The sequence below is a fragment of the Nanorana parkeri genome, unplaced genomic scaffold (assembly GCF_000935625.1).
Source record: "Nanorana parkeri isolate BGI_ZX_2015 unplaced genomic scaffold, ASM93562v1 scaffold973, whole genome shotgun sequence".
Lineage (NCBI taxonomy): Eukaryota > Metazoa > Chordata > Amphibia > Anura > Dicroglossidae > Nanorana > Nanorana parkeri.
The window spans coordinates 288,768-307,456 of record NW_017307241.1 but is presented as its reverse complement, the minus strand read 5'-3'; the positions used below and the strand labels follow the sequence as shown (position 1 = coordinate 307,456).

At 41.5% G+C, this 18,689-nt stretch overlaps 1 protein-coding gene across 5 annotated transcripts in view; it reads right to left on the bottom strand.

The window, feature by feature from the left end:
• The window catches only part of PCSK6 (proprotein convertase subtilisin/kexin type 6), a 157,582-nt gene that overhangs the window by 94,476 nt on the left and 44,417 nt on the right, over window positions 1-18,689 (bottom strand). For 3 of the 5 annotated variants that reach the window (XM_018566763.1, XM_018566762.1, XM_018566764.1), the window contains exon 2: window positions 10,817-10,925. In XM_018566763.1, the coding sequence (XP_018422265.1) occupies window positions 10,817-10,925 (109 nt within the window). The remainder of the gene's footprint in view (window positions 1-10,816; window positions 10,926-18,689) is intronic. The other 2 variants (XR_001941756.1, XM_018566761.1) reach the window with 1 other exon arrangement.

Sequence of the window (18,689 nt, the reverse complement as noted above, 5' to 3'; positions counted from 1 at the left end):
GCTGTGACAAGCATGGGTGAGAGTGAAATGACAGATGGCCCAAAGGTCTTTTATTACTGAATGTGAACACCTGACAGCACATGCACTGCTGCGGAGTACAGCATCATGGGGTGATGTAGGTCAACCCATAGCACAAGCACATGAGTAATCAACATTCAGAAAAATGCTACATTAAAGAAAGGTCTGTGTGCTGAAAAGCAAATGAAATGTCGAGAGCAAAGCTTTAAAGTGGAACTACAGCAAGATTAGTCTTTCGGGTTTGGGATCCTTGGCCATTTTGCCGGTTCGTGACAGAATGACTCCGGGCCCGTTCACAACAAAATTGGACCTAAAACATAAGTCAACGGAAGTGCATTTACCGGTACTTGCAATTTTAACTTCCCTTGATTTCCCTTTTTCTTTTTTTGCCAGTTTATTTTAACTAATAGGTACTGAGTGGACAAACCTATGTATTTATTTATTTTTTACTTCTGTTTATCTGTTTGACACGTTCTATTACGTTGCACTGGAAAAAAAAAAAAAAAAAAAGGAGTGAGCATGCTCTACTTTTTTTGCAACACAACGGAGTGGTGTGAACTGATCCCATTCACATCCATTCATTTGAGGTTACTTTCCATTGGTGTGGATGGGGCCTTACACTTGTACATGTGCAATAGAATACATTCATACCAGCGCTGAAAATATGCACTGAGCTACAAAGAGACAGGTAATGTTTACTGCAAAGTTTTCTATAGAGTTGGGAAGAGTTAGAGTGGCAGTTTTTATGCCCCCATCGATGCATGAGACTCTTGGCGAAAGAACAGTAGAGGATAGGAAGGAAATGCTACCTGTGATTAATCTCCCTGGGAGATTTCTCCTCATTTCTGTTCAGTGACAACGGTCATTGGGACAGAATGTGAGTGCAGATCTTCCAGGGTGGTAACAGACAGCGATAAAAAATAAATTAAAAAAAAAAGGGTTTTATTCATTGATTGATTTTCCCAAAACTAAGAACGTTTCACTTTCAAGCATTAGATTTATTAAAGCCCAACCATTTTATTTATAGTCCAGTATCTGGCGCTTATTGGACTGTCGTGCCAGTCATGATTAAACACCCTACACAACTGCTTAAGAAAGTGGAGACACTAAATAATCCCTATGTAGTTTCAGAAAACCAGTAAATCTTGTGTGGCCAATCATGCTAAGCATATCACAACCATCAATGGTGGCCACAGAGACAACATGGCTCCCACCAACTCCCAACCATCATTAAAAAAAACCTATAACCTAAAAGTTACCCATCCAGGTTGCACATATAAAAAAAAAACCCTCACACCACGAAGATTAATTTAAAATACTGGATTACCAGCACTTCCTAACCACAGGATGCCTCTCTGAAGAGGCTGGTACCATCAGGCTTGTTAAACCTTAATTTATCCAGTCCTGCTTAACTAGCACTGTTTAACAGGCATTCACATTAGTACGTTGCAGCAAGGCATGCAAATATAAAGGTGTTGTATTCCAGCTTTTTTTCCCCTTTTTTTTAGGTCAGTAAAGATACATTTTAATTGTCTGCAGATCATGTACAGTGTTTTGCGGTCAATTCCTTTTTTTTCCCCTCACAAAATGTTATTGTTTTCAAATAGTCACTACAACAGAAAAAACTTTAATAACTTTAAAAGTATAGACAAAAGTAATCAGAACATTTTGTGGAAATTACATACGGTAAAATAAAATGTTTAGGAATGAACAACCAAGTAGGACTGTTGGCTACATGGATCACATAGAGGGAACCACTGTATAGAGTAAACCACTGAACCACTAATAGAGGGCACCACTGTAATCGGACTCTGGAGGTTTAAGCCCCATTGGTGAGCAAAGACAGGGATATATGTGCTAGGACTGCCCAGTGGGATCAGGAAAAGGGGGATCGAGCATCAAATAGGTTTAAACTGTAATAGGGCTGGTAAGTACTTAACCCATTTCGCAGGAGATTCCATCAAATCTGTAGATGGACTGGGCCAAAGTTCAACAATCATAGGTGATCCAAGGCTCCCAAATTTGTTTAGGAACCATCCAAGATAGCAGTTAGTTATTCATTAATCATCACACCTGTGATGCGGTTTAACCTCCATATAAGAAAGCTCAGGGGATTTCCAGGATCTAGCAATTGTTTGTTTAGCGGCCATGAATATGTTGGATATCGAGCATTGTTGATTTTTGCATAAACCCGTTATGAGCTTACGTAGAAGCACTTCCCACGGATTTTTGATCAGGTATTCCAGCTTTAATGTATGTTGTGCTAAGCAGTCTAATTACTTTGACTGTCAACACACAAACAAAATCTGAACACTACAACACACAAGACGGTTCACATCTGTGCATTGTGGTGCCATGCCTTCGTGCTATATGGTGTCATTCAAAATGAATGCTACCTAATAAAACTCTGAGGGAAATTTATCAAAACTGGAGCAGACAAAATCTGGAGCAGTTGCCTAGGGAAACCAATCAGCTTCCATCTTCAGTTTGTTCAGTGAAGATTTGAAAATTAAAGAGAAGCTGATTGGTTGACATGCACAGCTGCTCCAGATTTTGTCTGCTCCAGTTTTTATAAATTCTCCTCATTGTGTATGTGTTGTCATTCATTGTCTTGACAGCAGAAAAAACATGTACTGTGCATTACTGCAACATCTTAGTTTAAATCAGCCTTTATAATCACCAATGAGCTCCACCAGTGTCAAACATCTGACTTTCTGTGCTTGCCAGAAAGCAGTGCCAAGATTTATACCCTTGGCCTTTGGCAGTAAAGTGCCAAAAAGGCAATGGTACTTACAGAACAGTTCTTTACAGTATAAAAGTTAAAAACTGTTCCCGATAGCACTGCATGCACAGTTGTAAAGTGAAGTAACCATACATTATCCAAAGAATGGGCTTTGGTGCAACTTTGCTGAAACAAATACCAGCTTGGCTATCTCTTTCCTAGCAACAACAGCTTCTACTCATCAGGCTGGTACAATACTGGCCAAATGGTGACCCTGGTGAAAGGACACATGTACATGATGCATTAAAGCACTGACCAGACAAATAATTTGCAGATTGGAAGTAATGACTTAACTATGTAATCAACACATTTACTTTGTATGTGTCTCCTTTAAAGAGTCAACCATCCAAAAATGTATAGCAATTGTTTAAATGACTTATTCCAATATATCACATCTACAATCTTGAATTATTTGTAAGTAAAATGTTTAAGCCATAAATTATTTATTGAAGAGAACCAAGGCAGAAAAGTATGTGTTCCAAGGCCCTATCGATCAAGTTTGGAGTGTTCAGTCTATGTCCCGTTTACAACAAACTATTTAACAGAAAAACAGTAATAGAATTCAAAGTAATTATGAGGAAATCAGACTATCCAACAAAAAAACAAAAATCACTCCTTCACCCAATTGAAGTATGTCGATATAAAACAAACTAAAAATTAATTTACAGGAACGTAGCTTTCACATTTTTTGTAGTTCGTGTCTAGACAAGGTAGATGTATACATTAATAATTTAACACCAGCCTTAGTGAAACCACTCCTGAACAACATGTTAGTCCATTTAAACCAAAAGATATGTCAAACAACCAAAGAAAGAAAAGGGCATATGGGACAATCCAGAAATGTGTTAAAAAAAGTTTCTAAATTTGTATACATTTTTTTATCACTAAATCAGGTAGATGTATACAGGTTATATTTTGTCTGCAAAATTTGTACAAATTTAGGTTGCAGCAACCTCCATTTATTCTGGTTTCCGCAACATTTTCATATTCAGTTTACAATCACAAGTATAAAGCCTAATTGAATCTGAGTTTTTTTTGCTCCAGAACAAGCCAAAAAATGGGAGGTCAAGGATCAACCTACCTGTGTTGTTTTTGTCAAGGGTACCAAGGCACCGAAGTGGCTCAAAAATAATTTTGCCAAGTAAAGATAAGAAAGTATTTTACATGATTTAAAATTACCTACCTAGGATTCGGTTTCAAAAAGAACCCCGTTACTACACAAAACATCCACACAAGGACACTTCCGGTGGTGTCAACCACCTGGGTTCCCCACAGTTCACATTGGTTCTTCCCTCTGATCTCTATCCATTACAGGAAACAGCGTTGACCTGGAGATCCACAGAAGGAACCAGTGGGTGCTGTGGGAGACCCAGGAAATAGTCACTACTGGGAAGTGCCGTTTTGACTGCAAATTTATTGCGACACTAAACTCAGGAGTTAAATGTAAAAAATGCATGCAAGTACCTTAAATATTAACACAAATTTTACTTAATTTGTGCATCAGCTGTAGGTCCTAAATTATCACTGAATTAGTACCGTCTCTCTCCTTCCTTCTGGAGGGTGGCTACTTTTGTTCCCCGTGTTCTGTGTGTGTTGGAAAGTAGTCACCGCTCCAAGCTCGCTTCTGTGACAGACTACAATCTCACATTTTGTTTACCAATTTGTATTGAGATTGTAGTCTATCACAGGAGCGAGCTTGGAGCGGTGGCTACTTTATAACACACACATGGGCCATGGGGAACAAAATCACTAGATCCACTAGAAGGAAGGACAGTGTCAGCACCAATTCAGAGATGATTTGAGGATCTACAGCCGAGTAATAATCTACATTTTTGTTAATATTTAAAAGGTACTTGAAGGCATTTTTAAGATTTAACTCCTGAGAAAAATTCTCATCATCAGAGCTGAATTCAGCAGCACAGGCAGCAGGAATGGGGAGTATACACAGTATTCTTTTACAAGTATGGCTTGCTTAGAAATATTTTGGTGGGGGAAAGGTCACTAAAACTCCAACCAGGTAGCAAAGTTCAGAGCCTAGAATGTGTAAGCAATATTGGTGTGGGATAAAAAGATATTTAGAAGGTCATTTGCACAACAGTGATTTTTGATCCAAGCAGACCAATTGTGTGACTCAAAAGGACAAATTGGTTTTGTTTTAGATTTAGTAAATCGATACCAAGCAACTGTAACTACTTTATTTAGTTATCTAAGGTGCCACAAAAACAGAAGCCTAATCAATGTATTCATTAGAGATATGGCGCCACAACAAGTGTTTAGGAGTATTTTCTTCCCCTAAATCAAACTGATAAAACCTTCCTTCATAAGCAAAGGACACAGACATTACCAGAAGCTGTTATCCCAAGAGAGTGTGAAGTACAGGTTTTATGTATAAAATAGAATTTCAGCTTGCAGCAATGCACATTATTAATTTTCTGCTGCAGTATATCCATATCAGAGTCATATTCAATAAGGGCTCAACTACCTGAGCACTGACTGAACATCCAGTCTCACCTGTACCAGGCTTAGTTTGAGACAAAGAATGAGCTTTCTGATGTTGTTTATAGCAGCGGTCGCCAACCTTTCGGACCTCAGGGACCACTAAATTAATTATTCACACACGAGAATATATCTATATATACACATACATAAGTGCAGGTGTGCCTGCAGGAGTGGCAGTGCTGGAGGAGGGAGGCCCAGCAATATTAATAGTTTCCCCCGTGTCGAATCTGCCACTGGCTTTGCCGGCGGCACCCGGAGCACATGCTGCCCCCCCCCCTAGCTTCAGCACTGCCCCCCAACCACCCCCGTGCCTCTATTACCTGGCTTCTCCCTACTTTTTCTATGTCCCGCAGCCTGCTCAGTCCGGGTACTGACGAGATGCCCTGCCTCCTGCAGAGCCACGCATTCCTTGTGACAGCCACTGCTTGAGTCAGTGGGAGGCAGCCCCGGAGCCTCCGTGCCGCTTCAATGACGGCCCAGCCTGGCCAGAGGGGCCACCAAAATTTTCTCGTGGACCACTGGTTGGCGACCGCTGGTTTATAGGGTTCACTAAATGATACAGGCACTGGACTTCCTCAGTTGCATATAAAGTGTATAGAAAACCCTCAAACATTTAATAGGATATAACATTCGGTTTCCTGTATTCCTTGTACCTCGCCTTTTCTTACCTGCAGAAAACCCCTAATTTGTACACATAAAACCACTTCCACCTAAAGGGTGACAGCACTAGAATTTATGTTCTTCCTGTAGTTCCAGCATTGGTCACCCTGTTGTGCATGCTCCCAGGCAGGACTAAATGATTGTGTGATCACGCTGACAGTGCCAGACCGTTCCCCCAGCAGTGACAGCTTCATGTTGTGCATTTCACTTCCCCTTGTGCCACCCACCTGTTTAATTTACAGCAGCTCCTAGGTTACTATGCAATCCAGCATTGTGCCCTTTTAATGCCTAAACTACTAAACATTATGCACACTCCCCACCGGAAGTTAAGAGAAATGCCTTTGGACTGGTCCAGAAATTTCTAAAGGTAAATATTTTTTACAATGATTACAGTGATTATTACAATGATACTGCTACACACTGGGAAGTTTATAAAGGGGGGATTTTAGGTATGAGTGTTTAAAAAGACTTGAATGAAAGTAGATCCTTCTCCATTAAGTAGAAACTGTATGCACCCATGTGCATAACTGAACACTTTGCAACATTACAGTAGTACTGTGGCTAGGCTATGGACAGTCAACTAAGCAGCAAAACCTATTTTAAAACAAGCCTCCACTGACCTGTGAAGCTGCAGGCACGATAGAGGAATTGATTCTCAAAATTTTGGACAGTCTTCACCAGCCCCTGGAAGTGATCTGGCAGCAGCTCAGCCGCCAGAATTGCTTCCAGTATAAAGCCAACCAACACATACACGCAACACTAAGCCTTTAGACCAGGGGTAGACAAACATGTTCTCCAGCTGTTGTGGAACTACAAATCCCATGAGGCATTGAAACACTGGCAGCCACAGACATGACTCCTTGAGGCAGATGCATGATGGGATCTGTAGTTTCACCACAGATGGAGGTCTGGCACGTGCCTCCCGCTGCTTTAGACCGTAACACATTATCCACCTGTAGGGAACAATGTCAAAACTCTTCAAAAAAGTTTTATTATGTTTACAGCTGCCCCTTTAAAGCTCATGTGTGCTCTGTTCAGCATTGGGAACCAAAGGAAATACCCTGTACTTCCAAGTATATAGTACTTTCATGTATAGAACACCATGTGTTTGGACAAGGCAAATTAGCACTGCCACACGGGGGGCGTCCATAGTCTTGTGCAAGCTACGACTGCAGTATTTCTTCTTACACAGGACTTTCCTTCACTCCCAGTAGCTGAATGAAGCAGTAATGAAAGGAAGGTTTAGTATGTGCTGCTAGGGAAGGCCAAGTTCAAGTGATCTCTTAAAAAAAAAAATACAGAAATGGCATACATAGAGAGTTTGTTAAAGTGGATCTGTTGCTGTACCCCAGGCAAGCAAAGCACAGGCCGCCCTTTGGTTTCTGATTACTTTCACAAATTCCTGCTGGCTGCACCTTATGATATTGCTTTCCTTTATGTTTTATGCATATCAATGCTTATCCTATTCTACCTCCCTCAACTACTTCAGCATCCATATTGGTCATATTATGTGAAGGCCTCACTGAACAGAGAACGAGGAGCTAGGAAAGAGTGAGGCCAAGATGAAATTTTCCTGGAAAATTCAAGATCTGCACATACGTGAACAAGAAGAATGGATGACGCACAGACCAATATTGCTGCAATTTTTAAGGTGTTATTTAAACAAGCCGCAATAATTCAGGAACACTAATGCATCTCCGGCAATATCCAGTGCTTACCGTAATCAGACTATAGACATTCTGATTAAGCACTGAATGAAATACATAAGGCTTCAAGGGTTTCTGACGCATTACTGCTGGTAAGCTTAAATCCTTTTAAACTACAGAAATACTGGTAATGTGTGCTTATCCAGCCTTCATAATACAGAGCTGGATCTGCAGCAAACCAAATACGTGGATGGACCTGAAGCAGCAATTTTCAGGTATTTTTTCATACTGTGCTTTGTGTAATTGTATACCTCTTGGAGTTTTGTAGTACTACAATCTAGAATTTAATTGAGATAATTAGGATTTCAACAATTTAACTTACAAAACTAACACTATGAAGAATCAACATTCTTATTAGGATTCACAAATTAAGCCAAAAGACATTTGGATGCATAAGCAATAACAAACAGAACTGCATCTCAAACCTTTTGGGGCGCAAGTACATCCATACATGCAAATTAAGGAGTATAGAAGAACATTAACTAGCTGAGCATTAGAAGGCAGAAAGCATTTTCAAGGGGAAAAAATTAGTCTACTGGACAGCTAAGGGATTATACAGCAAAGGCAACAGTTATTCTGTTCAGAGATAAGTATAGTGTAATGATAAAAAGCATGTGTTTATAGAACATCAATGGTGGCTAATGGGATGACATTTTGTTTAATGTGCATTACCTTTGCCCGTGGAGTTTTTACCACAAACACTGAATCTACATGGACAAGAACAATAAGGCAGCTTAAAAGCAAGAGAGTGCGATGAGATTGGGAGAGTAGAAATGTCACACTGCTACATTATAAAAAGTGCTATTACATGACCGAGCACAGTCCAAAAATAACTGCACAGAATTCTGCAAACACATTCAAACTCACACTTTCATCTCAGACAGACATTAACCTCTCTACTTCCAGAAGAAAGCAGACAGACTTCATTGCAACTAGGTTACAACACAAGAGAAATTCTTCTAGCACTCAAAGCAAAAACTATTATTGGGCAAGAGTGAGGTCAGTTATTCAGAGCCATTAGTGTAAATATCCTGGTATATATCTCTACACAAGCCATTGATAACAACCTGTCTGCTTATCCTAATGTTACTACAAACGCAGGGCTGTACTGTCATGTTACTTCTCTCTACATAAAGAACAATTTTGCGCCAAGTTCATTTCCCTGTAACATTTCTCTATCATCTTTATGGTAAATACAAAATTCAGGTAACTGTTTCTGGGAATCTTCCAGAGAACCTTAAAAACTATTGGTTTCTCCCAATCAGGAAACAAACATGAAAACAAACAAAATAAATGGGTGGGAAGTAGGCTTGCTGTCCCGAAAGATTCCCAGAAAAAAACGTTGCCGGTAAATGTAACGGGGAATTTCCCCGATCATCTTCCAGTACAGCAACCTGAGAGAAGGAAGAAAAACAAGCCTACCTCAGGATGGGAACCACTATCTGTAGAACTTTACTGCTGAACACTAGGTCTTGTTGCAAGAAAACCTTCCCTACCGAGATAGACAAAGGTAACCTGACTAGACCCCACAACAGATGCTCTGCAGATTTGCTCCACTGGGGCTCCGGCCTTTCCTTTCATGATTTTACAAAATCTGACAATGTGCCCTAAATGGAGGAACCTGCGATCCTCCTCTTTTAAAAACAAAATAAATAAGTAAAGTTCATGGTGTTTGTTTCCCTCGTGCACTGGTGGAGGAAGTCTACTTTAATTTAACTGAGGGATGAGGGGGGTGGGAGGGGAATATAAACCAGTTATACTTGTGTTTTCTGTAGAGGGAGCAACCAATCATTTCTCAGGTTGCTGTCCTGAAAGATGATTGGGGGAAACCGAGAAAAGCCATGTAAACTAATCCAACCATCCAAGGAAGGACAGTTCTCTGAACATACAGTTAAGTTATCTAAATAATAAATTTAGCACAGCCTGAAAATGGTTTAATCTCTCAAATCTGCATAATAAATATTTCAAGAAAATAAAGCAGCTTGCTGTGGAGTATTACCAATGCAAACGTATAAAGTGCGCTAAACCCTATAGCAGGGGTAGGCAAACTCCGGTCTTCCAGCTGCACTATAAGTTGCTTCCTCTCTCCATACCTTGTTCTCATTCCATCTGGTCAGTACTGTTAGCTGGCTAAATAGACTGGAAGGGGATACACCACTGTTTTTTTAATGACAAAACACCACATCCTTCTTGTGAAGCAAACCAATAAAATGCACTCACATGCAGTGGCGTCACAATGGGGGTGCTGCCTGCACCGGGTGACACCAAAATAACTATTTTGTCATGGACCGAGAGCACCCGGCGGTATACCTTATCCTGCCGCATGAAAGTCCCCTCCTCTCCCTGTTAAGTGAGTGTGAGGTAATTACCTGTGTACGTAATGATGTTGTATGCATGCATGATGATGTCGCAGCAGGTGACACTCGGCGGCCACACCAGTTGACAACTAGCTTGGGGAAGCCTCTGCTCACATGTGGTCAGATTAATCAGGCATAAAACCTAAGTCTCCAATGTCCCCAATTTCTGCAAAGTACTCTCATGATCCCCCCACCACGCTCCCTCAACCCAACACTTTTTAAAGGCGTCATCTTCCTTAAAAGCACTACCCTTCCTCATGTTAATTCACATTGTTACACATTATCCCCTAATGGACCACTACAACAAAATAAACAAGCTTAAATTAGTACCAGAAAAAATGCATGCTTTTAGAGAAGAAAATATTGGAGAGGAATAGCACAAAACTAAAAAAGTTCTGGGAGTTGGGCAGGTCGCCCTTGAGGTTTCTTGGCATGGAGTATAGTCGAAATTTCGCATTAGCTGACACTTGACATGAATGTTCCTTTAATGAAAAAAACAAAAACCTTTACGAGGGAACAAAGTCTCAAGAATGACAAGTATAAAATGCAGAATCTAGAATTAGCTGAAGGAAAAATATGTGACATAAGAAATATGCAGATTCACAAACCTAGTTCTAACAGAATCATTTTTATGAGGATGGTACGAAGTGCCAAAGAAACCAATCAGATGTCAGGGCAATTAAGTAACACCTAATTGTGATTGTTGACGTCTTGACTTTCCAAATTTTCTCACCATTCTGGTTTGCAGAAAAGTAGACCATTTCTAAATTCATGCTAGGTTGACAAAAAGAAACTTACATTTGGGTCCATCTGCAGAAAGCTGTGTGTCCCACGGCTGCTGTAAGTTGACCGTTTAATGGTTTTGCTGTGATAAAAGTGGTAATAATTTTCAAGGCTTCCAATCTGCAAGATAAAAAAAATATTTTACATGAAGCATAGCATAAGAGTGTAGCAAATAACAAATTTGCTATTTTGTAAACAGAATGAATATCAAACATCACACTAGAATTTATAACCGATAAATATTTAGCATGTTTGAAAGAGTTTAGGCAAGGTATCTGCCATTCAGGCACAGATCTTGTAGAACACCAAGCAGAATCCAGCAGTCAAACTTATCCCTGAAATTCTTGTGTGCTTGTCAAGGTGCAAGGATGGGACCACTGTTCTGCTTGAGTAAAAATGACAATATGTATAATCACAGAATGGTCTCAAAGTGTGCAAGATATGCAAACAAATCAGACTTTGTCCATAACCCATTGCAGGCTAAATCTAAATGCATAAGGACATCCAGCGACCATGTTACAGGGGCCACCTTCCACCTGCACTTCCAAGTGATGGTGAAACTGCCAGGGGAAGCATCAACAGATCTGTGACAAGTGTGGCCTGAATGTACAAGTACACCATTCATAACCTGGCAGATGGGGAAGTAGCTTTGTGATGGTGAAACTGCCAGGGGAAGCATCAACAGATCTGTGGCAAGTGTGGCCTGAATGTACAAGTACACCATTCATAACCTGGCAGATGGGGAAGTAGCTTTGTGATGGTGAAACTGCCAGGGGAAGCATCAACAGATCTGTGGCAAGTGTGGCCTGAATGTACAAGTACACCATTCATAACCTGGCAGATGGGGAAGTAGCTTTGTAAGAGTCAACCATGAACCAAGCACTCACTTTACTTCTGGGAGTACCTGGCCCTGGTCTCTTTTTTTTTTTTTATAAACAGTCTTAACTTGCATTCAAATTTATTAAAGATAGGCAAATAATGGAAAATGGACCTCACATTTTCCGCAAATACTCAATTTTACCAGTGGAACTGGTAGGAAAGTGTCCCAGAGGATGTACTGGTTCGCTTTAATGCAGTGGCTACAATTTGCCAATCTCAAAACTAATGCACAGTGCTGGAAATGTGTAACAATTCAAAACAGTTGATAACTAAATAAATAACAATATAGCAACGTGCAACATGCATACATACGATTCTCCACAGTTCAGACTTCAAAAAGATGAACATACAAAATAGTTATTGCGCTCTTGACTCACTTTGTGAGATTCAATAGGGATTTCACTGTGAGCACTGCAGGGGGTTATAAGTAGAAAAAAAATCCCCACCGATTGTATTATAAGTGGCCAATTAAGGAGGCTAGAAAGTAAATCTTAAGTTTTCTTTTTTGCCACTTCACATGTGAATTGGCACTTTACAAAATTTCAAGTTGAAACTAGCTGGATTCACAATTTCTCAGGAAGAACGGTGATTACCTGGGAAAATCCAATGTGCCAAAACAATTTTTTCTTCCACAGACTGAATGAGCATTTGCAGAAGCATAAAAAGTTACTGAATCCCTCCAGGCATAAATGGAATGGATGGAGAGGTCATAGTCTGGCCTCCTTAATCCATGTCTCTTCATATAATTTGACTTCAGCTGAACATAAACATCTGCATCACTAGTAGGAATGCAATAGTGTATTTGGTAATCCACATTATAAAACAAAATTTTCACCAAGTACAATCTGCAAGCCAAAATTATTGGCACTGAAAACCCCAGGTCAAAAAGAAAAAATAAGTTACTTTTGCTTCCAGCAAATCAAACAACTCGGCTTCGCTATATCTCACTTAAAGTGACATTAAACCCTCAGATGTTTTTACATAAAATACTGTAATGTGTGCCTTACTGTAATCCATGGTTGTTTCCCTTCTCTTTGCTGCTCTTCCTTTTAAATCTGTATCTGTTCTCATGCTGGGCAGAACTTCTGTTTTGCAGCAGACTGCCTTGTCTCTGGAATGGCTACATGGTGTCTGTGTGTACGTTTGCAACCTGAGCCAGCACTACAGGAAGAGGCACTCAGCTGCAAACGGAAGTTCTCCCCAAGCATAAGACATGTGGATTTAAAAGGAAGAGCAGCAAAGAGAAGGGAAACTACCATGGATTACAGTAAGGCACACATTACAGTATTGGTTTATGTTAAAAAATCTGAGGGTTTAATGTCACTTTAAAGTAGAGCTATGACCGCCAATAAAAAAAAAAACAACATTGTGTTATAGTACTGAAAAAGAATTTGTGGTAAACTTTTTTTCCCCATAGTTCTCTTAAGTGTCAAGGGAGGACATATTGTAACGTCCTTCCGTGACCCAAAGTTTAATATATAGCGAGCTATGTGCTAAGAGCGCCGCAGCCAGGATTGATCCGGACAATACTGTCGAGATCCACCCAGCTAGCTGATTGACAGTGGGCTCTACCCATCTAGAGGAAGAACCAGCTGGGCCCATCCCCTACCCTGTTCGTGCCTCCAAATCAGCGCTAGAGGATTGGAGAGGGGAATCCCTGCGGGGAGCAGTGACTGACGGTCTCTTCTCTCTGCAGGGAGATGATCGGAAAGTGAGCGAGCGACGGTATGTGTTTGCTCACTGCCTGATCAATAGAGCCGACGTGTGACAGTTTCATTGTCACACGTCGGCTCTAACTAGGAGGATGAGTGACACTCACCTCATAGTCCTCTTTTAATTATAAGGGGATTGTGCAATCCCCTTCAAAGTCCCAGAAATACTTGAGTCTGCTAGTGAAGTCCAATTAATGCATCTTCCTGTGATGTGGCAACAATGCTGCAATGTTCTTGAATTCAGAGCAGAGTTGCCACTTTCTTGTACACAATGACTGCTTGCACTACAGTGGGATGTGTAGCCATCAACATGGTCTCTGCTGATTTTGTAGCTGAAACCCTTCCTCTCTGACCTGGAAGGAGAAGCATATCAGGAACAAATAAAGGAAGTTTTGGCTCAGTCAGGTTAAATAAAGAGTTTTTTGTTTACTTTATAAAGCTTGTACATCACGTAGTAACTGGATTTGGTACTTTTTTTAGACCGTCATGCAGGAGCATTTAGTAGCTTAAAGTAGACTTAAGAGAACTATGGGGTAAGTGTTTTCCCAAATTGTTCTCTTTAGGGTCACGGGAGGACATATACATATACTAGGACATTTCCGTGACCCAAAGCTCAGTATATTGTGGGTTATTGCCCGCGATATACTGTGAGCTAACGCAGCCGGGACGGATCACATAATTACTGTCGAGATCCACCCAGCTCCATGAGTGACAGCTGGCTCTGCCCATCTAGAGGCAGAGCCAGCTGTGCCCGCCCCCTCCCCGTCCATTCCTCCACTCAGCACTGGAGGATCGGAGAGGGGAGGGGGGAATCCCAGCGGAGAGCGGTGACTGACTGATCGGTTCGACGGCATGTTTCTGCTCACTTCCAATCGATAGATCCGGGCTGTGACAGCTTCTTTGTCACAGGTCGGCTTTAACTATGAGGATGAGTGGAAATCACTCACCTCATAGATCTCCTTTAAGCCAGACAACCAAAATAACCGTCTGTAATATGCCAGTTTCAAAAGTAACATGCAATTTTTGTTTTCTTTTAAATCTGAAGCTTTCACCAATACCCCTAAACCGGCCAGATGTGTCCCCGTTCAGGCCCTTCCTGTTATGGAGTGAGAACACTATGTAGTTGTCTCCCAAATGTTCTCCTGCATAGTCGTCCCGTCAAGTACGCTTTTAATGGATTAAGTGGCTGTCCCGACACTCGCAGCACAGGAATGTTTTGCCACTGTAACCATTAGAAGCCAAAACTGAACAATGATTTGCAGCTGCAGTGCAAACGTGTATAAAAGAAGTGTTTGCAAAGGAGCATGAGTAGATCAGCAATAATGGAGATGGGGGTGAACACAGTATTTTCGAACAGACAACAAAAATGGCGATATTCAGTGCTTTAGCAAAACGAAAAGCAGGAAACGTTTGGTTCAGCATAAAGCTGAACAGACAGGTTGGCCCATCTTGAATGCAAAGAAAAAAAATGAGGAGGTACAGCGCACAGCGTGTGGAGCTGTGAACAGGGCCAACTGATCGGAAGCCGATTAATCGATTATTGAAAAAGTTGACAACTTTTTCAATAATCGATTATAATCGATTAGTTGTTGCAGCCCTAGTTTGTTTCACCTTTGTAAACATTTATGCATTGCTATAGCTGCAATACCATGCACAAAAATATACAAATTTAAAAGGTCTGAGTTAATAATTAATGATTAGACAGCAAAGAGCATTAATCATGTATGCATAAAAAGGCCTAATAGGGTTTGATGCAACTAGTTAAAAGTACCAGACAGTTAGTTTATGAAGATGGTTTGAGATTTTTTTTTTTTCATACAGCTTTAATGATTTTCATACACAAATAAATTGCTAATTAAACAAAACAAGAGCACAACACATCAGTGGGAGGCCATGATAGAAAGTGTATTGTACTGATATAGTTTAATATTGAAAACTTTCCACACTATTGGTCATCATCTGTGCTGGTAAATATTGTTCCATCACTATTTAAACTTGTATACCACATTACTGCCAAAAAAATAATCTGCCAATAAAGCCACCTAACAGTGCAACTCCAGTTATAGGTAGAATGTAATGGCTTTACTTACCGCTTCTATCTCATGGGGAAGCCAGCACCCACCTTGTTCCACTTCCCCGTGGCATCTACCGTAGTATCAAACTCCCTATAGGGACCCCTACTGTAGTACCATGTATTCGTGCAAGCTTCAGAACTCAAGCACATAGATTTTACTGCTAAAAGCCAACAGATATAAAATGTGTTCAGTAGATATAAAATGTGTTCAGTTATGTGTCAGGGGAAGCCTGGTCTCGCTGTACAGGCATCTGGGGTGATTCAGAAACTTAGCCAGCTTGTCCCAAACTTAGCCAGCTTGTAGACCAGCACTTAAACCAAAGGATCTGCCTCATATAAACTAAGAGGAGACCAATCCTGGGCACCTGGCATAGAGTATCCACCATCCCACATAACACGGAGCAGAGAAGGGTCAAAATGGAACCAGGGTCCCTAGCCATAGATTTAGATCAGACAGCAAGCGTCTGACATACTGCCATAGTGACAATAGCAGACTACATATAGGGGGGCCTGTCAGGGCAAATAAGGTCTTAAAGAGGGCTTCTAACCTATAGCCCACGGGGTCCTTTAAAACGGTAACATCTTCAACAGGAACTGTTAGGGGCACAAGACAGAAGATCGCTGTGTACCACAGGGACAGACCACTTAAGGAGCTCCTTTTCAAAAGGATATTGCTGAGGAAAATGTTTTGAATGAGTAAATAGCTTCTCAGGGTAAGGGCAACTGCCATGTAAAACAGGATATAAAGGCCAATGTACAGGGAAAGTCTTTGTGGGTCAGGACATTTTTAAGGAACCTAGACTAGTAACCTTTTGCAAGAACTCAGATGGCTCTAACTGTATGCACGAGAACACTGAGCCCAAGTCAGGCAAAAATAACAAAAAAAACAGTAGCAGTAGGATCTCGTAGGAGGAAGTAACAGTGGGGAAAGAAAAGTATTGAAGAGGAAACCAGAAAAAGAGAAATAAGAAGTCAGGAGTGCAGCCCCTGACAATAATGCAAAAGGGAATAATGAACCAGGAACTTAGGAAGCAATAACCTCCAAAAAGTAATCTGATGATCGAAAGGCTATCTATCTAGGCAGACCAGGAAAGAACATATTTGTCACCATCATGCTCCTTGGCAAACAGGTTCTCCAGGTCTGCAATACAATCCATCTCCATAGCCCACAAAGGAAGGGTAGGAACAATCAAGGTAAGTCAGCGATGTGGGATGACCATCCTGGCAGCTGTAAGAAAGTACCTCAAGATGCCTCTCTTTACCAATTTGAGTGAGCCAGGTATCATGGACAGCAGCAGTATCTTGGGGTCAGTGACGATCTCAAAACCTGTCAATCTGAAGTATATTCTCACTACCCCCTGCCAGAACACCTCCAGATGCGAGTCGTATGTCACAGGGCGTCATGACAACGCCAACAGCAGTCGGATACAGCCTGGTAGAAACGGTAAAGACCCGCCGGACAAATGTACCATCTGGGTCAGTATTTTCAGATTCTCTTAGTGGGTCTTACTAGCGATAGATGGGGAGTGGGAGAGCCCAAAATACTTTTCCCATCCCCCCCCCCCCCCCCACCGAATCAATGGAAACACCTTGGTCACGCTCCCACACGGAGGTGTAACCTGGCATGGATGGAGAAGCCAAGGAAGAAAGGATAGAGTAAAGGGAAATGGAGGTGAAGTCTTCAAAAGGAGGGAATCAAAAGCTGTGGGTTCGGCATGGAAACAGTCAGTCCTGGAGAAAGGATACAAAAGAGCTAAACCGTCTCTCGGCTAACCAATGGCTAGGGTCTGAGGTGATGCGTTCAGCGACCATCGAGGACTGCTCCTGCAGAGATCAGGTGGCCATGTGAGTCCCTGGTCCCCCTGCCAAACGAAGAGCTAGACATTGCCAGAGGGAAAGCCGGGTTATTGGGTCATCGGGTCCACATACGAAGAAATACTATGTTGGGAAACAGAACGAACCCACAGCCTTAGGTTATGTGTAGTCAAGAAAGGAAGGAAGACACCGGGCGGGATACTGGAGGTATCCAAGGCAGTGCCAGCAGGTCACATGCGGCAATTGTCTCCTCTAAGTGAACCGACTGTTCATCACTGACCCGGTGGTACCAGTCCACTATGCGCAATCAGCACAGCAGAGGCATGGTAGAAAAAAAAAAAAGTCTGGCGCACTCGCTCCCCCCGTGTTTAGGCAAGGACAACGTCCGATAACAGAGACGAGGGTGTGAAGAACCCCAAAACAAACTGTGTGAACACCCTCTACATCTGTCTTAAGTAAATCAAAGGGAGGAAAATGGGCAATGCCTGAAACAGGTAAAGAAACTTGTTTTTTACATCCATCTTAAGCACATTAATCCGACCCAACCAGGACATGTTTTTGCGGTCATAAGAGGAGAGATCCTGAGTAACAGTCCCAAGTAGAAGTTAAAAGTTCAGGGAGTAGTGGCAAGCAGTGACGTAACCAGAGTTATGGGCGCACGGGGCAGAAAAAATCCCCTCCCCCCATTATATAAACATCCACTGGAACTGTACCCCGCAAGCCCCATATGTTTTAATTTTTTTCAAATTTTTTTCAAAATATATTTTTTTATAAACTTTACATTTTTTTATATATTTGTATTTAATTCATTTTTTTTAATTAAATATTTTTATTTTTTACTTTACTTTTAGGGGCTCCGGGGAAATATTAGATGTCTAAACAGACCCGTGATATTTCCCTTTTAAAATAGAAAAAGAGATTGAGGACACAAAGTCCTCAATCTCTTTTTCTGTATCCCCTGTTATCAATGAACAGGAATCCTTTACGAGTGTTCCTGTTCATTGATAACATAGTAGGTTTACTATAACCACAATATGAATGAACAGGAGGTGATGTAGCTCACTCCCATTCATTCATAATTGAGGATATAGTAAACATGCCATATCCTCAATTATCTACACTCAGCAATCACTGAGTGTTTGGATCTTGCTCTCCTCTCTGACACGCTGTCACAGGAGGCTGAGCGAGCAAAGCAGGGAGGAGAGCCCAGCCTCCTGTGTCTCCGCCCCCACAACGCTCTGCCAAACTGTGATAGGCGGCTGAGCGGTGTGGGAGGAGACACCAGCTGCTCACAGTGCACTCTTCCTGCAGCGCTCTGCCGGCTGCAACTTTCTCTCCTCCCCGCTGGGACACAGATAGCCAAAAGTGCCAATTTCGGCGGGGGCCCCCCCCCCCCTGCTGGCC